At 28.3% G+C, this 19860-nt stretch overlaps 8 protein-coding genes across 13 annotated transcripts; 2 read left to right on the top strand and 6 right to left on the bottom strand.

Annotated features, from left to right (window-relative positions):
• Nucleotides 1–11: 11 nt before the first annotated feature.
• On the bottom strand, nt 12–3590 carry LOC122533831 (NHL repeat-containing protein 2). The gene is made up of 9 exons (XM_043663915.1): nt 3306–3590; nt 2374–2540; nt 2100–2259; nt 1599–2014; nt 1296–1525; nt 986–1211; nt 706–903; nt 528–641; nt 12–442 (listed from the first exon to the last, which is right to left on the bottom strand). Exons 1-9 carry the CDS (start codon nt 3457–3459, stop codon nt 35–37), a joined length of 2073 nt encoding a protein of 690 aa, XP_043519850.1. The 5' UTR covers nt 3460–3590; the 3' UTR covers nt 12–34.
• Nucleotides 2647–3438, bottom strand: LOC122533899 (DNA repair protein SWI5 homolog). Of its 2 annotated transcripts, none has more exons than XM_043664055.1 (2): nt 3305–3438; nt 2647–3067 (listed from the first exon to the last, which is right to left on the bottom strand). In XM_043664055.1, exon 2 carries the CDS (start codon nt 3039–3041, stop codon nt 2679–2681), a length of 363 nt encoding a protein of 120 aa, XP_043519990.1. In that variant the 5' UTR covers nt 3042–3067; nt 3305–3438; the 3' UTR covers nt 2647–2678. The 2 variants fall into 2 exon arrangements, with proteins under 2 accessions (XP_043519990.1, XP_043519981.1); XM_043664046.1 differs by having other exon boundaries at nt 2647–3072; nt 3193–3309.
• Nucleotides 3591–3662: 72 nt separating the features above from the next.
• Nucleotides 3663–4436, top strand: LOC122533910 (HIG1 domain family member 2A). Its single transcript, XM_043664065.1, has 2 exons — nt 3663–4021; nt 4117–4436. Exons 1-2 carry the CDS (start codon nt 3877–3879, stop codon nt 4290–4292), a joined length of 321 nt encoding a protein of 106 aa, XP_043520000.1. The 5' UTR covers nt 3663–3876; the 3' UTR covers nt 4293–4436.
• LOC122533856 (rhotekin-like) lies at nt 4430–7106 on the bottom strand. The gene is made up of 4 exons (XM_043663964.1): nt 6872–7106; nt 5972–6162; nt 5210–5906; nt 4430–5134 (listed from the first exon to the last, which is right to left on the bottom strand). The coding sequence occupies exons 1-4, from the start codon at nt 7067–7069 to the stop codon at nt 4799–4801; spliced, it is 1422 nt and encodes a 473-aa protein (XP_043519899.1). The 5' UTR covers nt 7070–7106; the 3' UTR covers nt 4430–4798.
• An 82-nt stretch (nt 7107–7188) lies between these two features.
• LOC122533863 (26S proteasome non-ATPase regulatory subunit 4) lies at nt 7189–9358 on the bottom strand. The gene is made up of 6 exons (XM_043663976.1): nt 9181–9358; nt 8618–8758; nt 8422–8533; nt 7969–8343; nt 7605–7890; nt 7189–7521 (listed from the first exon to the last, which is right to left on the bottom strand). Exons 1-6 carry the CDS (start codon nt 9204–9206, stop codon nt 7286–7288), a joined length of 1176 nt encoding a protein of 391 aa, XP_043519911.1. The 5' UTR covers nt 9207–9358; the 3' UTR covers nt 7189–7285.
• Nucleotides 9359–9468: 110 nt separating this feature from the next.
• Nucleotides 9469–11877, bottom strand: LOC122533871. 3 transcript variants are annotated; one of them, XM_043664006.1, is made up of 3 exons: nt 11629–11877; nt 10826–10924; nt 9469–10497 (listed from the first exon to the last, which is right to left on the bottom strand). In XM_043664006.1, the coding sequence occupies exons 1-3, from the start codon at nt 11752–11754 to the stop codon at nt 9724–9726; spliced, it is 999 nt and encodes a 332-aa protein (XP_043519941.1). In that variant the 5' UTR covers nt 11755–11877; the 3' UTR covers nt 9469–9723. The 3 variants fall into 3 exon arrangements, with proteins under 3 accessions (XP_043519941.1, XP_043519932.1, XP_043519923.1); XM_043663997.1 differs by having other exon boundaries at nt 10826–11027; nt 11542–11872; XM_043663988.1 differs by having other exon boundaries at nt 10826–11027; nt 11629–11871.
• Nucleotides 11878–13596: 1719 nt separating this feature from the next.
• LOC122533725 (protein FMC1 homolog) lies at nt 13597–15964 on the top strand. Of its 3 annotated transcripts, XM_043663731.1 has the most exons (4): nt 13597–13685; nt 13799–14022; nt 14086–14780; nt 15015–15242. In XM_043663731.1, the coding sequence occupies exons 2-4, from the start codon at nt 13877–13879 to the stop codon at nt 15035–15037; spliced, it is 864 nt and encodes a 287-aa protein (XP_043519666.1). In that variant the 5' UTR covers nt 13597–13685; nt 13799–13876; the 3' UTR covers nt 15038–15242. The 3 variants fall into 3 exon arrangements, with proteins under 3 accessions (XP_043519666.1, XP_043519656.1, XP_043519670.1); XM_043663721.1 differs by lacking the exon at nt 13597–13685 and having other exon boundaries at nt 13766–14022; XM_043663735.1 differs by lacking the exon at nt 13597–13685 and having other exon boundaries at nt 14086–14110; nt 15015–15964.
• On the bottom strand, nt 15190–18570 carry LOC122533719 (short/branched chain specific acyl-CoA dehydrogenase, mitochondrial). Its single transcript, XM_043663706.1, has 9 exons — nt 18339–18570; nt 17701–17815; nt 17506–17606; nt 17177–17383; nt 16679–16849; nt 16230–16355; nt 15959–16141; nt 15750–15885; nt 15190–15660 (listed from the first exon to the last, which is right to left on the bottom strand). The coding sequence occupies exons 1-9, from the start codon at nt 18366–18368 to the stop codon at nt 15485–15487; spliced, it is 1245 nt and encodes a 414-aa protein (XP_043519641.1). The 5' UTR covers nt 18369–18570; the 3' UTR covers nt 15190–15484.
• Nucleotides 18571–19860: the final 1290 nt, after the last annotated feature.

Below are 19860 nucleotides of genomic sequence, written 5' to 3'. Positions count from 1 at the left end.
AATAAAAAATGGAATCACAATAAAAATGTACTTATTATTTAACAATAATCTCTTTTTTTTCTGTTACAATATTAGAAGCATTTGATTTTTGATGTACACGGTACACCACTAACACTTTTTTTGATATACATTCGGTAGTTTTGCAAGCAACAATATCTAAAATTACGCGCACCTCGTGTGTTTCATTTCCTTCGGAAAATGTTATCAATATCGGATCCGAAAGTTCTCCATTATTTTCCGTAGCTACCCATCCAGAGCTATTTGTCGACAAACTCACAGACCATTTTTGTGGTGCATCTAAATTCAATTTTAAATCAGATTCAGCAAAAGTTACATTGAACAAAATGTTCAATTTACTGCCTTTTTCGCTGATAATAGTATCAAAAAAATGAACATTCTTGTAGTTATTGTCAGTTTCAAGCGTTAAAATATTTATCGGTAACTGAAATATAACAATGAAGAAACAATTAACTTATTTATTCAATTTTACTGTCAATATCTGTACCATAAAACGCACGCTAATTTACCGTAGTAATATTTTCCTTTTTCGTATCGATAACTTTCACAACATGATGATTAGTGTCGGCTACATACAGGAGATCTTTTTCTGAACTGATAGCAATACCACTAGGTTCATCAAACTGTAAATTATAAAGAATTCATAAATATATGAAGTTAATAATACAATTTAAAAAAAAAACATACTGAAAATTTCTCATTTGGTTTTCCATCACCATATACGGTTTTACAATATTGAGTAGTTACATCAATCATTTTGATTTTATGATTATAAGTATCAGTTATGTAAACAATATTTTCTTTTGGGTGCCACACTATACCCAAAGGATGCTGCAGTTTTGCCTGATACTTTGCACCGTCAATATCTCCATAATCATGTAGATCCTGTGATATATTTGTATATAAACAAATATATAACTTTGATGCAGAAAGTCATTCAAATTAAGTCATTTCTATTCAAACTCACTGTTGGATTTCTATTTGCACCACAAACAACAGAAACTTGTCCATTTTGTAAATCTATGCTCCTAATAGCACTACTTTCACTGTCGACAAAATATACAATCTTTTGTTCTTCAGCAACAGTTAAACCAGATGGTTGTGCTAAACCAGCCGCATAAGGATACGTGTTATTGCGATTTTCTTCTCTGCCACTTCCCACTATAGCAATACAAGTACCTGCTTTGTATTTTCTACAACAGATTTTAGAACAAAATACATGATTCTCGTTGATAAAAAGTAAACTTCCATGTACATTAAAGTAATTTCGATGTTACCTATTTTTCCACCAAATGGTATCTTCTAAAAAAAGTACCCAAATCTGATGTGTACCGGCCATTGCAATCAACAATACAGGTATAATATTTTTATCATGTTCATATTTATAAACAGCCAAATCCCATGGTGAAGATAAAACTTGATCTTTACCAATTTTACCCCCGACATAATCATGACCTTGAATCCCTGTACCAGCAACAGTGGTTACTATTCCTTTTATTAGATCTATCTGAAAATAAATTTTATGCGCATATTATTTCAAAAAGTGAGATCACTTTACACATTATAGTTTAAATTATTACCTTTCTAATTGCATGATTCTCATTGTCAGCTACATAAATTGATCTATCTAATATACATACTCCCTGAGGTGCATTAAACTTGGCACTTTCAAAATCTCCATCTCTGAAACCCCGATTAGAACCACCAATAACATGTTGCACATTGCCTACAGTGTCCGTTACTAAAATTCTATTGTTGCCTGTATCGGCAATAACTAGACTTTCTCCTTGCTCATTGTGAACGATTTCCAACTTACTTGGAAACAAAAGATTTTCATTCCCAATAGGCAATAAATGCCGTGCCAGTTGCAAAGGAATATCATTTTGAAGTATTTTATTCAATGATTTAAAGTAAGTTAATGCTACATCTACATATAGAATCAGTTCATTTCTGTGTCCTTCTCCTACAAAAACTGCAAGTAATTCACCAGTGGGTCCTAATAAGATGAATAAGTCATTTATTTACTTTCTTAAGAACAATTGTTGGATTCAGTAATTAAATCATATCTATATGATCATTACCTAACATCACCAATGTTGGCCAACAGCAGATTCCTAAATTGCGCCATACTGACATTGTCTTGTCATTTACAACTGGATGCTTTATGTTATATCTCTGTACTGCTGACAACAATCTCTTTGAATCTCGTTCATTTGAAAATTTTGCACTATGTACTCCAACCTAAAGAAACATAGTAATATTACTAGTAGAAGTAGACTTTTGCAACTGATTGTAGTTGATTGTTGCATATTTTACAATGTATACTATTAACAACAACAATGTGAATGTACTAACAACAACAAGGCCATCCTTAATTGAAAATCGTTTTTCGAGAGCATCCAAATCTGGTAAAATGTGCATACAGTTGATGCAACAATATGTAAAAAAATCCAAAATAATTATTTTTCCATTGAGATGTTGATATAAAGATAATCCTTCTGTAACGTTGAACCATTCCAAACCTAATTAAGAGATTGGTTTTAAAATTTTATTAAATTATTATATACAAAATTAATATGACAGGTGATAAATGTTAAATTTTAAGGATTGAAATGATAAAAAGGCATATATATGACATATAAGAAAATAACTATGAATTTTTAATCTTCCAGTGATAAATTATATTGTTTATACAGATTCTTGATTGTAGTATTAGTTGCTACAGCTATTGCTCCTAAAACCATTTGAGTTACATCTTTAATATCATTATATTTATGTAATAAGTTCATAGTTTCTTGAGTTGAACGAAATTCTGCCTCTTCATTCTTTAAATTGGACAATTCTTGATCAAGCGTTTTTTCGTATTCTATGAGCTGAAAATATTCGCGTATCTCTTCTTCCGTAAGTAAAATATTTTCTTTATCATTTGAATACAATGTTTGACTTGAGCTTGCTGTATCTATCTCCCTAACAGCCTTCATATTTTGTTTACCAGATTTCTTGAACATTTGATTGTATAACATAAATGCTATCACGTATAGGTATGATATTTACCTAACGAAAACCAAAGTCACATCACATTAAAGATAAATTAAATATCAAACTAAATAAAATATATTTTATTCAAATTAGTAAAACTAATAAAAGAATCTAATGTACAAAACACAGAATTACTTGCTTGCGTAATTTAACAATGCAACCTCTGTTAATATTTGAATAATGTGTACATATAATTGCCAGAATTAATTTCGTAGAATATCAACTAATAAAATAGGCATATCAATAACCTGGTTGAAAATCGACGATCCGCGTTTCTTTCTTTGAAAACGCTTTGATGTGTCGTAATACCAATTCCTTATTTTTGTCAACTGATGGTTCCAGATTTTGACGTATTTCTATGCTAATTTGTGTTAATTCTTCTACAACATCTCGTACATTCATATTTTGTTTCGTATATCAACTTTTGTTATTTAAATAAATTCAACAGTCAAACAAAAAGAATAGAGAAAAAGTTGTAAAACGTTATAACAGCTAGAGACAACATATTGATGGAGGGGATTCTAAGTAATTGCACACGCCTACCTAATTTGTCTTGAACGCGCATCTTATGAACTCGCCCAATATCTACCACATTAGAAAATTATACTATGTATGTATGAACAGGTTACAAAGTTGTATTGCTTAAAACAATATATAAACATGTATAACATATAATAAAATTTGCCAATTACTTAAAATACATACTGTCGTGATCAATTTAACTCTCTTCTGTTCAGTACATGAACACAGTTTAATCGCGACGTTCGTCGCCCCTCCAAGTGTTAAATTAATTCTTTATATCTTTTCATACAAGAAACAATGTTGATAGGCTCAACAAAGGATCCGGAAACGGTAGAAAAATTAGAATGGATTGACAACGTACGTTCTGACTTGAATGTTAATAATAATATTGAAGGATCGCGTATAATAAAAAAATTGAAACAAAATCCTTTGATACCTATAGGTTAGTATTGAAACATTTGCTATTTCAGTATTTAGTTTATGAATTTAACATTAGTGTAGAAAACATGCTTTTTTAGAATTTTTTCTTTATTTCAGGTGTAATGGCAACGTGTTCTGCTCTTTGCTATGGTTTGTACTGCACATTCAAGGGAAATTCTCTAATGGCTCAATATATGATGCGTGGTCGAGTTGCAGCACAGAGTTTCACTATCTTAGCTATGCTTAGTGGACTTTCGTTGACACTCACAAAAAAACCAAAAACTGATGAATAATTATTATATATTATTTGTTCAATAGTAATCATGTAGACTATGGTATATTAGTCAACTATTATAATTTATTCAACTGTATTTTTTATTTCATCTAGGAAGTGTAACTTGAAAATCTTATAAATCATTACTAGAAATGTTTTAAAATTATGTTTTATTTTTAAAAGCTAACAACAATGTTATGAATAATTTTACTAAATTCACTTGTGATAAGTATTAGAGAAATATAATATAAATATAAAATTTTAATGAAATTAATGATTGTGTGCCACTATTGGTGCATTATTACAATACCTAAAAGTAAATTTAGACAATTCTTTCAAAACATTTGTTTTTGAAGAAGTATGTGTGTAAGTTGATTCTAAAAATAAGATTTCATTTTCATATTATGTATTTTTATAATTATAATCGTATAAAATTTTTTGTAATGTTTATTTTTTATTAAAATATTCACAGCTTACATACTAATTAAAATTTTTAGTATTTAGTAAATATTAATATATTTCAAGTTATATATTTGGGCAAACTATATTTGCTTCTCTACAAATATTATCTATTAATGAAGTTTCATCATAAAGAGATCGTTGACGTTTGTTTTTCTCATCAAAAATATTTATTATATTTGCATTTTCATTCGAATACTCAGAATATGGAATTTGTTGAAGTTTTATTGCTGCATGTTTCCATCTTGCATGTTCTTTAATACATGTTGCCAATGTGTCGAACCATTTTTGAACATCTTCGTTTGAATGGAATTCTATAATATCACGCACTTCGTTGTCATTTATATTATTGATTATACATAATTGATTTTTTATTGATTTTGATCGGCGGACCGTGGTTTTCTGAAATATAAAGCCACAGTGATATTTAATGTTGGTAAAAAATTTAAAAAAATATATTTCGTAGTTTCATTTCACCTTGTTTACACAAATCGCATGCATTGGTTTTTTAAATTTTTCTGAACATTTCTTCGACTTCCAAATTTCAATTTGGAAACCTCGCAATCGCATGTAGCATCGTCGACTATTTATAATTGCGAATCCAGCACAAACTTCTTTATCGATGTAATATGGTTGAACAGCTAAACGACAACAAAAGTGTCCAAATAGCGGCAATGCGTTACCTTTGTTACCAAAATTATGTAATGTTAAATCATGTGAACGTATGTTCTCATCGGTATCGTCAAGAGTCATTTTTGCGTAGGCCATCAACTCAAACTGTGGTATTTTATTAGATTCATATTCATTTCGTAGAGCTGCAACAAACTTTCGACCTACTGTTTTTGAAATTGACGAATGAATAGTTCGTCTAATTTTTCTTGGAGTGCTAGCAATACTGAGATCTTCTTGCAAAATATGACTGTAAACTTCTAAAGATAATTCAAATTCAGCTGGTACATTATTGAATAATAAAACGTCTGGAAAACTAATATCCGTTTGTTTTCTATCGATTGGGAAAAGTAAACTTGTATCCTGAATTTCAGTACCAACTCGAACAATACAAAAAATAGCGAATCTTCGATAATCTCCACGATTTTTAAAATGATCAGAGTCTCTCCACATCAAAGGAAATCTAAGATCCGAAATGGATAATTTCCCTCTGTTATCTGAATTACTGAAACATACAATATTAAATAGTATTATCCGTGTCTCGGTGGAATACATTAATATAATTGATACCTTGTTTTCAACAATGCATCTCTTCTTCGATGTTCTAACTCAGTCATATAGACGGACATCCGTTTGTTAGAAGTAAACAAAGTACGTGCTGCTTCTAAACTTTGTGCAGGATGTCGCGCAGCAGCCAACAGTCTGGAGGAGCCTTCTTTTATTTTAGTTTCCAATTCAATTTTTTGATCCAAATCATATTCCTAAAAGAAAATACATTTTGCTAAAATCATTATTCCTTGTGAAAAGAACACAAATAAAATAGGAAAAATTTGTAATTCTGCTATGTATACAAACTAATTTTACAAGAAATGTACTAAATTTTTTGACGTGCTTTAATTCGTAATATATAATAATTTATCTTTATTTCGAAATATTGTTCTGAAATTGAAATACATGTGCAGCTATTTGATGTGATACAAATTGTTAAAACTTAGAATTTTAAAACCACAAGATCCTTTTTATTAACAGTACAAATATACAAATATTGAATGTTTATATTGATTGTTTGTATTTATTTTGAATATCTTCAAAAATAAAAAAAGTAAATACTTTATATCACCAAACAAGTTATATTTATTAAAAATATTATAATTAGATATTTAAATAAAACTTCAAACTTGCTATGTAGAAAATTAAATACATATATATTTCATTCTAATTCAGATTAAAATATACATGTACATACATACTTCTATAACGGTTTTTTCAAATGTCAAACATAACCTATACTTTTTTAACGATAATTGAAAATTTTTGAATATTTAAAAATAATTTTTTTCAAAACAAGATAAACAAGAGCAATTTTTACCTTTTAATAATAATAAAAATCTTGATAAAATAGGAAAAGATTAAAAGAAACATATAGTAAATAATATAATTCTGCAGATCAAATATTAATTATTTACTCACAGCTATATTTTTATAATTTCGAATACTTTCTCGCCTTCGAACGCGTGCTTGAAAATCACTCAACGAACGCAAATAACTATTTTCCTTGTCTAAACTATCAGTTAATGGAGCGCGCAGCAAACCAACACTTTTTCTACGTGGCGCCATTTTGAAGTTCCTTTGCCTTTTTTCAGCAGTTTTAAAATTTTTTGGTGACATAGAAAAGAAAAATAAAATAAAGAAAAGATATGCATAGAAAGGAAAATTAAAGGCTTGATATCATATAAAAAAAATGAAAGAAGTTGTAAAAACACGTAATACATATGAAAAATATTAAATAAAGTTTTGGAAAATCCGAAACTTATATTTGGTATATAGATATTCACATTCGTACAGTGATTAATATAAAGGGTTTAATATTTAATGAGCATAATTTTATTTTTTATCCTTGTCCTTTTCTTTATCTTTCTCTTTCTCTTTCTCTTTCTCCTTCTCTTTGTCTTTATCCTTGTTTTGTTGAAGAGATCCAACAGCTTGACGGACGGCTTCCGAATGAGGATCAACACCCGGTAAATTTTCCAAAACTGATTGCAGAAATGCTGGATCAGACATAACAGCGGCATAATCCTCTTCGACTTCCATTGCTTCTTCTTTCAGAGATTCAAGTTCTTCTGTAAAACAAAATAATATATGTGTACACACATGTAAGTATATATATATATACAGATATATAATTATATTTGAATTCTCGTACGTTGATCTTGCATAGACATTTGCATAGCAAAAGCAATTTGTTCCTCCTCGGTCATACGTGCAAAATCTGGTGCATTTATATTAGCAGGAGTAGTATTGTCAGCAGTTGAAGACGAAGTTTCCGCACCCTCAAGTGACATAGCAAGAGCACGCTTTAACATTGCCTCTTCGTTATGTACTTCTCTAATTGTCTCCGATGGTTCATTCGTAGCTGCTTCATTAGTTTGTGCACGTCGCGCTTCATCCTCTTGACGCTGCCGTTGTTCTTCCATTGATACACGTAATGCCTATGCATACATAATAAAAATTATAAATAAAACAAATGGTAGAAGCATTACTGAAAATAATAGTGACAAAATACAAACCAATGCCAATTCTGGATCTTCATTTGGATCAACACCAAATTCATAAGCAGATCCTCCCATACCTGTGCCACCCATTCCATCTTCTCCTTGAATTATAGGAGAAGAAATCAATGCATCAGACAAATGTGGTCCAGGTGGAACTGTGACCAAATGGCTGCCTGTTCCATCCTTTCCATTAAGAGCATTGATAAAGGCTGTCAGCACTTCATTATTAATGCTTTCTTCACCAAAACTAATCACATCCACATTAACTTTTTCTTTTTTTAATCTTTTCGCTAATTTCACAAGTTCTTTCTCATCAATTTCTATGGGACTACCAATGAAGGCAACAATACGCATTTTGTGATTTTTGCCTTGACGATGTTTCAATGCCAACTGTTAATTTATTGTTATTCATAGATATAATTATAAATTTTATATATAACACAACACAAAGATAGACAATATACTCACATGTGCAATTCGTATTCCTGTTATTAAACTTAAATTACCATTTGGTTGGACTTGATGAAGTTTTGATAAAATTCTACCCACATCACTAGTAAGCGTAGCTAACACTTCAACACTGTTTAGAAAAATAAAGATCAAATGAAAAAGTAATAAATATTTTCCATAACTGACATACAGAATATACCAAGTATTGACATACTTAGCTAGCGTTATCAAGCCAACATTGTTTTCAGGATTCGAGCGAGTTTTTGAGTGACAAACTAAATTAACAGCATCCTGTTGTGCTTGCAGTCGTGTTGGTAAAAAATCTCCATTTCTCATATAATCGCTGTTGTCGACACTATAAATATGTGTGAACGAAACGATAAATACATCATAAACAGATATATATTAAACTATCTTAACTTTGTTAGTCGCATAACCTATACTTGACTAACAAAAATGGAAGTATTTGTATTGCTAGTTATTTACCATTCATCATATTTGTAATTAAATTATGTTATTTGCAATTATGTTTTAAATTAAATTTCATGCTCAATAAATTTAATTCAAAAACAAAAAAATTAATCGTGAGTATATCATGAAGTATTTCAACTTTGCACTGTCACTCACGTTACGTTTACAAATTATCAATATAATTATCGTCAAAAAGCATAAAAGTGGTTTGATGTGAAATTCAATGAAAATTAGAAAGATAAATCAACAAACTAAAAAGTATAATGCCTCTTATAAGCTTGCAATAAATAAATATCAGAGGCTTACCATATCATTGTACTTTCCAGTACCATCTTGAATCACTAAATCGTTTCATTCCATTTCGTTCCGTTCTGCCATATTTACAAGTAATTTTCTGTCTCGTCTCGTTTCACTCCGTTCCGTTCCGTCACGTATTATTTTGTTCCATCTTTAATCTATTTACACATTTGTATGTTTTACGAAAAATGTTAGATATTAATATTTTCAAAACAAATGTAATTAATTAATAATTATTGACTGAAATGAAAGAAAATGTGATACTATGGGAAAAAGGAAAAAATAATATTACATGTATATATTAAAAATTGTTATACATGCATATATATGCATAAATATGTGTATATATATATACATATGTATGAATGTATGTGTATATATATATATAGTCTTTAATTAAGTACAAATTACAAGATAAACTTATTTCATCAGAAATTTTTACTACTTCGTGAGATAAAAATATAAACGAGAAATATAGATGGAATCGATAAAATGCATAATATATCAAGAATGAAATTCGAAAAGAAAGGGGTAAATAATGGATGAAAGAGATTAAGGAGAAAAAGAATCACTGGTTGCATCTAGTTGAAGAGTTGAATATCTCGGTGTTTCATCCATCAATGTCGCTTCTTCGTAAGTTGGTGGTCGATCATTGTAACATCTTGATTTTAACATTTCTCTGGTTCGCCTTCTATTATTAAAAGTACGAATAATGACTATAAGTGGTCCTATAAGTAACATGACGACGCCGATTGCAAGCATGGTTATGGCAATAGCCGTCCCAACTCGATTTACCGGACGACGTCGCGATTTTTCATTCTTATCCTTTTCAATATTTTCATTATGTTCATGTTCGAAAAAATTTCTTTCAGTCAACCTGATCAAATTAGTAGTACCAAAGTCTATTTGGTTAATAACGCTATTATTTATTAGAATGTTTTTGGTTTCGTAAGGATTCTCATTGGAAGTGAGTGGAATAATAACGTTCATTTTGTGATTTACTTGCTCTACTTCATTTCTGTTGCCTGAATAAACTGTCGAAGTTTGAATCGAACGTACACCTTTAGCATCATGTTTACGATAGATCGTTGTTCGTTTTTTAATCATTGAGTTGGGTTCAGATATGGCGCTGCCGATGTTATTTGTTCCATAAGAAGAAGTATATAATTCGCGCGATAACTGTCCATTGGATGTAGTATCGCCAGTATGATCAATAGCGGTATCTTCTGGCCGAGCTCCAATTTGAAATTTCATAATTTTAAAATGATTTCCTGTGATATTTGATTCTCGAAACAATTCAGCTTTGTTCCATCTCGAGAAATTTTCCTGTGAAAATAGTATTCTCGAATGTTTTCTCAGTTCGTTTTCTTCAGTATGTATAGAATTTTAGGAAATATACTAAGAATTAATTTCTAAAGTAATTAGATATCAAACTGTGTACATCGTCCATATAATATAATTTTATGTATAATAATTTTTGTCACTGAAAATGCGATTGATCATTAAACTTAAGTATCAGCTAAAAATAAATATTGTTACTTCAATGAAAAATAGGAATTGTTTATTTATAATGGTGATATTTCTCAAATCAGTTCGCATTAATAATCCAATTATTTCACGTAAAGTATTTTTATAATCGATTAGAATGTCGAACCTGCATGTTAATTGTGTCATTTTGTGCTTTCGTCTTTTCACATAGAGAAATTACACCTTTTTGTAGAAGTATAATTCCAATTGTACTCCAAATAGTCAGCTGAAAGATGATTGTCAATTTTGGAGCCCATTTATTCATTTTTATATTTAAAGGCATCTCAAAAAGAGATGTCTCTCGTAGATATCCTATGACCCGCTTGCGCCTGAATCATTAAATAAAAAGTCAATACTACATATAATTTTCGAAATGTGTCATGAAGAAAAAATAAAATTATTTATATAATATAAATAAAGTCACTATTACTGACTAGTAAATTTCATTTCTACATGATTTAAAAAAATAACTTATATTAGGTTGCTTATATTTATTAAATTTTGTAGATTTTAGAAGATTCGCTAAAATGACGTCAAGTAAGGAATGCAATTTTTATATGTCTGTAATCGTTGCCAAAATTTAGAATTATCTGACGAATTATAAATAATTTTTAAATAACATGAACTTTGATAAAATTTTAAGTAAATTGAGAAGTCTAAATTAAATCGCCCGTGACGTTACTTTAGTACCGTTATACGAGACAGCTAATATACCCAACAAATATGGCAACACATAGTAGATAATTATTATTATGAATATGTAAACAAAGAAATTAACGATAACTATATTGATAATGTTTAATTTCCTTTTGTTTTGTTTTTATTATTAATAGAAAAATTTACCAATAGAAATATTTTTCACCATTTTTCCTCTATCGCGGTGCGCATATTCGTTGTTGGACGTGATCAGTCCGATAATTTTTCTTTTACCTTTACGTATCGCGTTTCTTCTTCTGTAACGCACTGTATTAAAACGCTGTTGATAAAAATCGATCGGCACGAATACATTACGATAGATTCCTTATATATCCGTGTCGATTTATACCGATCGATCATAACTATGGCTCCACACTAGTTTAATCGCTTGCTCGACCATCCTTAAGATCGGCTAATTGTTCGATCAATTTCTCATCAAGGAGCAATGCATACGTCATATGCTATACCACAAACAAGATATAGGATAGACCTATCATCTTACGGGACTTTATGTTTCACGTACTGAAATACCGATCGTGCAAAAAATCAGAGGTTTTGTTATGCCCTCTACGATCTAGAGCGGCAAGATCTAGTATTACACAAATCTACCGAACTTGTTAAAATCAATAAATGTATTGTATGTCTATGTAAAGAATCTTTTTTTTGTTATCATGTTCTAGTTTAAGAACAGGTTTTATTATCTAATATCAATATATTTATTGAAGAATGAAATGGATCTGAAAAATATAAGTATCTTGGTAATTAAATTATTTGGTTTCATATATATAAGTGTAGATTGTAAAATTTTTCAGGGTTTTTTCAGAATGCAAACTGTCTTATTTTAAATTCCTTTTTTGAGTTTAAATTAGAACGTTATGAAAACTAACATTAGAGTAATTCGTGATTTTTAATTATTTTCAATCGTTATCTTGTACAAACATAAGATTTAGATTGAATAATCATTTCCATGATAATTGAAATCAGTTATCATATATCACATAAGATATGTAACTATTCACAATTATAGATACGATAAGATTATTAATGATTCGATAACAACACGTAGATCTTTTTTTTATATTGACCTTCATGGAAATTGCTTGAATGTCACACGTTACAAATTGTAAGTTATAAACTTTTCTTTTGTAGTTTTGCAATATTAGGTGAAGCAAAATGATCAGATGATTTGTAACTTGTAACATTCAGTTTTATTTTTATAGTTAGTATTTGATTTATTACTACATTTGTTAATTTTAACAGAACTTATTAGTGTTAGCTAAAAGCTTTATAGCTTTTGACTCGTAAAATTTCATTATAGTAATATTAGTTTAATTGCGCAACATAATCTTGATTTCATAATTTGTTGATCAAGACAATTTCTACGTCACTGAAATTTTGATTCTGTGTTTGGCTTTCAATGGAAGGGAATTTGATTTGTTGAAGCTATATTCGAAATTGGTGAACAAAATTATAATATGTTATTCTGCTGTTGAAATTTATAACGATATGGCATATTTATATATATATATATATATATATATATATATATATATATATATATATACATAATATATCATTCCACGTATTATGTTAAATTATTACATACACACATTTAAAAATATCCCAACACTCGTTTATTTTTTATGACAAGACAACAACAATTTTAATTATCGCAAGTATATATTGTAATATCACGTAGTTAAATCAGTTTTTTTGTAGTCAGTATGAAATAAATAATGTTTTAAAAATACAAAAATTTGTTTACTATATGTTTACTGTATAATAATTTCATGTTCATATTCGAACGCAATCGCATTAAATAGTTTGTCTTTCTAGTTATTAAGACTAATGATTATAAGAGAGGCCTAATTAATATATAATTGATTATGCGTAGTTAAATAATACTATTTAATTTGCTGTTTGATCGACTGTTATATTATTTATAGTAATATATTTATCTAACAAAAAATAAAAAGTAGAATGATTTAGAAAAAAATACATGAAAAAGAAAAGAAGAGAAAAGATAACAAAAATATAAAACTTCTAAAATATTTTAAAAATCCAGTAATAATTTTATAATATATTTTTAAAATATTAAAGTTAACGACAAATACGAAATTTGCTCCATTCAATGAAATTGTCACGCTATCTAGTGAAATTAATAGAATGTAGACGCCATCTATTGAAAAAATTCTAAATCATCATTTTCATCTTTTAATTTATTAGTTTATTACTTTATCAGCTCATTTTTATTAAATATTTATTGAATATATCTCAAACTAAGAAATTGTGTCAGTATTGTAAAATAGTTTCTATGACAATTTTGTATTATAAAAGTATGATTATATACCATTCGTTATACCAACTATACCAACTAGTTTTAAATGATATATGAATCTTTTAGGTAGGCTGATCATCTGCAAAAATGGATTATTTTTTATAACTATGAATATACTGATACATATGTGTAAATGTACGTAAAATGCGAGACAGTGAAGAATTTAAATTTGTAACTCGTCGAAAGAAACGTATATCTCATGTTCGAAATATACGTCATACAAGTACCTTTTTAACCACGAACGATATCGATGATGGTAGTCTGAACATTAATTACGAAACACTGACTGGGTAAGAATTTTTTTTGTTTTTAAAGGTGTGTATGCAAATTTCTGACAATTCTATAATTTTCAGAAAGCTGCTAGAAGCTGAAACTGAAGTGAGAAATTCATCGTTCGCTGACAATGTTTTCTATTATTTGAAAGATTCATTAACCTCTTTAAATAGCAGTGACATTTCTGATATATTGTGCTATGGTTTGGGTCACTTTTCTAGTCACAGATCTTCTAAATATCAATTAGCATTACTTTTATCTTTGAAAAAGCATTATAACTCTCAAATCCATATATATGATCCAGTTTTTTCTTCTGAAGAAATCAAGTTTTTGAAATGGCTTGATTTTAATGTTATAACAATTAATGAAGAAGGCAAACATGTTATACGTAATAACATTACATTGGTATACATGCCACATTGTTCTATCCACTTAATTAATAATTTCCTTTATGCAAATTGGTGTAAAAACTTAAATAAGTGTATCCTCTTGACGAATAGTTTTTCAGTTGTTACGGATAGTTTAAAAAAAACAAATAGGTTCAGTCCTATTGATTATATTATTCGCATACAACCATATGTCACAGAAATTACTTTAAGAAATAATTTTATATATAAAGAAGTATTCAATGACTTAAGTATTCATACATTTTTTGAACATGACATTAATAAAATTCCTGAAAATTTTTGGAATATACGAGAAAAACCCTGCTATCAGCATGCAGAAATTGATTATTTAACTGCTAAGGAAACTGAAGAAATAGATGCTAAGAATTGTAAATATATTTTTTTAATTATTGTTGAATATTATAGTATATTATAATATAATATTTTTAATATTGCTAACATTAAAATATTGAAATATATGTTTATATATCATATGCAAAGCAATTTAAATAGTAAAATAATATCACAATTCTCTAGAGTTGTACAAATTAATATCATTGTGATGCAAATTTGACAAGTAATATTAATATCTGTTAGTAAGCAATTTATTCTGTCTGTTATAGGTAACAAGCAAGATGAAACCTAATACAAAATTGCTCCATTCACTTGTACAAGAAATTCGACGGTCATCATCTGAACAAAAATCAAAAAATAATATTATGATACAATACATTTTGGAGCAGGCACGATCTCATCGAGAAACGTCCGAAGTTTTGTGTAAAGCACGAGAAGAGCTGAAAAATTTAGCAGAAACATATCTTTGTTATCTAAATTCTCAACGAGTATGTAAAGAGATTCAAATTCGATATACTGGCAAAGGCGAACGAAGTATCAAAGAAACTGCAGATCTTGTCGGATTTAAATTACCTCACGATCCGAAATGAATCCAGTTTTAAACAATAATAACATCAATATAAATTTATTAATAAAATTTATAAAATGCTAAAATGTATAAAAGATAATTATAAAAAGTAGCTATAAAAAATAAAATATAAAATAAATCTTGATTCAAACATTGATTATAAGAACATATTTATGAGTACTGTTGACGAATGCATTTGGCTATAGTTGACAATTGCATGTTACTAGTGCCCTCGTAAATAGTACCGATTTTAGAATCTCTAAAATATTTTTCTTGAGGAAAACTTGTTGTGAATCCTACGCCACCCATAAAGTCGATACACTTTGCAGTAACACGCAAAGCCATTTCTACATTGAAGAAACACATGTAATAAATTTCATAGTTAATATTTTGATATTACGATTTGCGCCAAAGAAACAAAAAAGACATCAATTACCAGAAGCGACTAGTTTTGCCATGGCAGCCTCTTTCATTACATTCTTTTTAGCATCGACTAATCTAGCAGCATTATAAACTAATAACCTGGCAGCTTCAAGTTCAGTGGCTACTTGAGCAATTTGATGTTGCATAGACTGCAAACAAAACAGTTATAATACTTAATTTTTGTAGTAATTATATTAAAGACAATTGAATTATCTTTTATACTTGAAATGAGAATATATCCTTTCCAAATTGTTTCCTTTCTAACGTGTATGGTATGGTGGCATCAAAGCAACCTTGTGCTATACCAATCATTTGAGCTCCAATACCAATTCGGCCTTCATTTAAAAATTTAGCAGCATATTTATACCCTTGTCCAAATTCTCCTAAAATATTCTCTTCGGGGACCTTAATTCACGAAAAAACCGTACATGAAAAAAAAATCTATTACGAGCAATATAGCATATTGAAACATTTAAAAAATCATTTCATTTACTTTGACATTATCGAAGTGAATCATACATGTACCCGATGCTTTAATTCCTAGCTTATCCTCAGGTTTGGCGATTATTAATCCAGGTGTATCTCGTTCTACAAAAAACGTTGTAATGCCACGATGTCCCTATTTCAAAATTTTTTTTTATTAATATTGCCCTATTAATAAATTACATCGTTAAAATTAATAATTATATGATGTAGTTAATAAAAGCAAAATGATATAAAATCGGTCAAAGGTTAAAGTTGAAATGTTCGAACATTTGGATAAATAAATTAATAAAATTTTAAGAAGATAATTGATATATCATGAAATACGCGATCGTTTCAGCTCAATCTACTATTAATCAGAAGGATTATTTTTATTGCATTTATGAGTCAAATTCGCATTTTCTTTTCCTCTACTTTTTCTGAGCTCATTATTTAATAGAATAAGAATATTAAACTTACAACAGAAGGATTTGCATTTGCGAAAACAAGAAATAATCCTGCGATATCGGAGTTCGAAATCCACATTTTTGTTCCATTTATCACATATTCAGCTCCATCCTTTTTCGCTTCAGTTTTCAAAGAAAAAGCATCTGATCCTGAACCAGGCTCTGTAAGACAAAAACTTCCCGCCTAAAAAAAAAATAAGAAATGAAAGTAAGTAAAATTTATATATACTATTACATTATTATTGTTATTATTGTATTGCTATTATATTATTATAATATTATAATAAAATGATTTTGCCAAATGTTAGTCTTTTAATACAATTATTACGTGAAAAATATTTTTTGCATTATCACAATTTAAAGAGATATTTAAGTGGCGTAACTTAAATGACCACCTTATAAATATGTAAATTTTTATTGTTATTTTTTTCTGTATAAAGTTATCAAAGTTTTGTATATATTAAAGTTTATCAAAGTTTATTATATATTATCTATAAAATTGTTTACGCACATGCTGTCCCGTTAATCTTGGTAGATATTTTGCTTTCTGTTCTTCCGTAGCAACTTTCGTAATTAATGAGTTCACTAAAGTATTGTGAATATCGACTAGAGCTGCTACAGATCCACAAACTTTGCCAACTTCTTCAACAGCTAAAACTGTTGTCATGAAATTACATTCAGAACCACCGTATTTTTCCGGTACTTCAATGCCCATTAACTGCCAATAGATTGATCAAATTCGTTATGTAAAAAATATAAAAATTTAAAAACACGAATTGTTCATATTAATTATTAATAGTAATTATATTTATTTATTATAATGATAAATAGAGAACTTACACCATTTTCGAAAAGCTTTCGTAACAATCCATCGTCTATTCTCCCCTCTTTTTCCATTTTTTGCACGAGCGGTGCAATTTCCTCCTTCGCGAATTTAGCAACTGAAAAATTTTGCAAATAAAAAGCATATAAAATAATTACATAAATGTAATAATTTATTAAATGTAGAGAACATTAAATAGTAACAACAGTTACCACTTTCTTTCATCATAAGTTCTTCTTCCGAAAATTGAGTTATAGGTCCAGTACAATGATGCAATCGTACGTAGGCAGCCAAATAAAGCTTTTTACTGTACATTTTTTGTAATATCTGAAAATTGGTTTTATCGGACTAGTTTGAATTTTGAATATATACGTTAGAACACGACTTATAAGAAACGGTGTTTGATTAATATAAATAAAAATATTTATTCGAAAATGTAATGTATAAAGTTAAGTTCTATAACGTTCTAAGAAATCTAATGAAATAAAAAAGTATTTTATGAATAGAATTAAAAAAAACACAATCAAATAGAGATTTGTTTTATTCATATAAATATCATAACGAATGCAATATTTGAATGTTTTATATATTTTTGAATCCGTCTACACTCTGCGGACTTTTGCATTTTTAAATTTTTCATAAATATATAAACATCTACAATAATGACGTCAATGATTTTTTAAAATAATTCTTTAAAAATTGTTCTGTTAAATTTCAAATCTTCCATGCCACATCACCAAAGTTTTATATTACTCCTCTCTTTCGCTCTAATTATTAAAACTATTAATTAAAAATTGCTTAATCACTATTATTATTAACAATAGACGAAAAACATAAACACTATACATACCTGTTTTATCGATGGTGTAACTAAATTCATTTTTCTACTTTTTAAAATTATAATTTAATTTTGAAAATATTTGCGAAAACTATAAATTGATACTACGCGCATGTGTTATTTATCAAAGTTCATAAAAATTTAATAATTTGAAAATAGAAAAGAATAAGAGAATAGGAAAAGAATATACATCAGCGTGTTGTTGATGAGACACCAGATCAAAGACTGTATTACTGACTCAATAGGAACATTATACATATCTGTTACTTCTACCAGTTGATCCTACACACACACAAGTATCAAACAGGTTCTTATATAACAAGAAAATGCTTGTCTATCAAAAAAACTTAGGAAACGTCAATTTCTATTTTCATAGTTATAATTATTCAATATTATTTATTAGTTACTATTTTTATATACTTTAATTGCAGAAGGTCACGTATATGTATATTCATATGTACATATAAATTATCTTAATTTTTAGATACAAACGCAAATATGTACAGTTTAGATAGTAATTTAGAGAACTTAACGTAGTATATTTCATGCATGCATTTTTCTCTTCGTCTTTTACAAAAATATTTGAAAAGTAAAATTTAATATGAAATTTAATTTAAAAAATAAAGAATATAGAAAGAAGCATGGAAATTATATGTATAAATTTCTATTCAACAATATGTGATTGACTGAGATATCAATTTATTCATGAATTATTGAATCCAGTCAAATCTAGGAATGAGATCATGTTTCGTTTATGAAGAACAATTGAACTTTTCTCATGTGTTTATCGATGTACTTTAACCTTCTAACTAACGCTATTTAATTGATGATGAAATAATATTAGTTTTTTATATATACATCCTTACAAAAACATTTTTAAAAAATATCACTGACGATTGGTTTAGAATACAAATCTATTTATTCTTTAAATGATCAATGAACTTCGGATGGAAATTTTTGTAATCATAAACAAACTTGTTTTTTCGTTCCAAATGACTAATGTGTTTATCTTCAAGCAGTTTTAAAAATCGTATTTTTTAAATTAATATCGCTTGAAAACGAAGTATTATGTAAAAGAAATATTATTTTATATTCTGAACTTACTTTCTTCCAATTGCATCATGATTATTAGAATATCCTGTATAATACTAACTATTTAAATAACCATTAAACATTCTCCGATACATTACAAAAAAAAAAAAAAAAAAAAATAGTAACGAAAAATGAATCTAGCTCCTAAGCTTCTTTTTTTTAAATATTTTCTTGCATTTTATAATATAGTCTTTTGAATCATCTGAAAAAATCTATGATTAATATATCATCAATTAAATAGCGTTCCTTGTCTGTTCAATTTGCCGCTTGGCAAGTACAAGAGCTCAGACAATACGCAAAACAAAATTACAGACAGTGACATTTATTATCGTTATAACCATAATAGAGTGAGGAATACTATAGGCTCGACTGTTCGAGCAGCTTTAACTGCAAGATGACTATATAATGCTCCTTAAGACGGCAATCCCTACTACTACATTAT

Source organism: Frieseomelitta varia, unplaced genomic scaffold (genome assembly GCF_011392965.1).
Source record: "Frieseomelitta varia isolate USP_RPSP 00005682 unplaced genomic scaffold, Fvar_1.2 scaffold_146, whole genome shotgun sequence".
NCBI classification, from domain to species: Eukaryota; Metazoa; Arthropoda; class Insecta; order Hymenoptera; family Apidae; genus Frieseomelitta; species Frieseomelitta varia.
Note: the sequence above shows the minus strand (reverse complement) of the source record. Positions and strands in the feature narration are given on the sequence as shown.

Bases quoted from the DNA above. Each gene is read 5' to 3' on its own strand.
- LOC122533725 (XM_043663731.1), top strand. From the start codon at position 13,877: ATGCGAGACAGTGAAGAATTTAAATTTGTAACTCGTCGAAAGAAACGT. The intron at 14,023-14,085 runs GTAAGAATTTTT...TATAATTTTCAG, and splicing joins AATTACGAAACACTGACTGG to AAAGCTGCTAGAAGCTGAAA. The intron at 14,781-15,014 runs GTAAATATATTT...TGTCTGTTATAG, and splicing joins AGAAATAGATGCTAAGAATT to GTAACAAGCAAGATGAAACC.
- LOC122533910 (XM_043664065.1), top strand. From the start codon at position 3,877: ATGTTGATAGGCTCAACAAAGGATCCGGAAACGGTAGAAAAATTAGAA. The intron at 4,022-4,116 runs GTTAGTATTGAA...TCTTTATTTCAG, and splicing joins AAATCCTTTGATACCTATAG to GTGTAATGGCAACGTGTTCT.
- LOC122533856 (XM_043663964.1), bottom strand. From the start codon at position 7,069: ATGTCACCAAAAAATTTTAAAACTGCTGAAAAAAGGCAAAGGAACTTC. The intron at 6,163-6,871 runs GTGAGTAAATAA...ATTTTCTTTTAG, and splicing joins GAAATTATAAAAATATAGCT to GAATATGATTTGGATCAAAA. The intron at 5,907-5,971 runs GTATCAATTATA...TGTATGTTTCAG, and splicing joins GATGCATTGTTGAAAACAAG to TAATTCAGATAACAGAGGGA.
- LOC122533899 (XM_043664055.1), bottom strand. From the start codon at position 3,041: ATGTTATACAATCAAATGTTCAAGAAATCTGGTAAACAAAATATGAAG.
- LOC122533831 (XM_043663915.1), bottom strand. From the start codon at position 3,459: ATGAATGTACGAGATGTTGTAGAAGAATTAACACAAATTAGCATAGAA. The intron at 1,526-1,598 runs GTAATAATTTAA...ATTTATTTTCAG, and splicing joins AGAATCATGCAATTAGAAAG to ATAGATCTAATAAAAGGAAT. The intron at 443-527 runs GTAAATTAGCGT...GTTATATTTCAG, and splicing joins AAAAGGAAAATATTACTACG to TTACCGATAAATATTTTAAC.
- LOC122533863 (XM_043663976.1), bottom strand. From the start codon at position 9,206: ATGGTACTGGAAAGTACAATGATATG. The intron at 8,759-9,180 runs GTAAGCCTCTGA...ACATATTTATAG, and splicing joins CTGGAAAGTACAATGATATG to TGTCGACAACAGCGATTATA. The intron at 8,344-8,421 runs GTGAGTATATTG...ATAAATTAACAG, and splicing joins CAGGAATACGAATTGCACAT to TTGGCATTGAAACATCGTCA.
- LOC122533871 (XM_043664006.1), bottom strand. From the start codon at position 11,754: ATGATCGATCGGTATAAATCGACACGGATATATAAGGAATCTATCGTA. The intron at 10,925-11,628 runs GTAAAAGAAAAA...ATCATCTTTCAG, and splicing joins AAGAAACGCGATACGTAAAG to CTGACTATTTGGAGTACAAT. The intron at 10,498-10,825 runs GTTCGACATTCT...CTATTTTCACAG, and splicing joins ATGACACAATTAACATGCAG to GAAAATTTCTCGAGATGGAA.
- LOC122533719 (XM_043663706.1), bottom strand. From the start codon at position 18,368: ATGAATTTAGTTACACCATCGATAAAACAG. The intron at 17,607-17,700 runs GTAACTGTTGTT...AAAATTTTTCAG, and splicing joins ACTTATGATGAAAGAAAGTG to TTGCTAAATTCGCGAAGGAG. The intron at 16,142-16,229 runs GTAAATGAAATG...TCGTGAATTAAG, and splicing joins TTCACTTCGATAATGTCAAA to GTCCCCGAAGAGAATATTTT.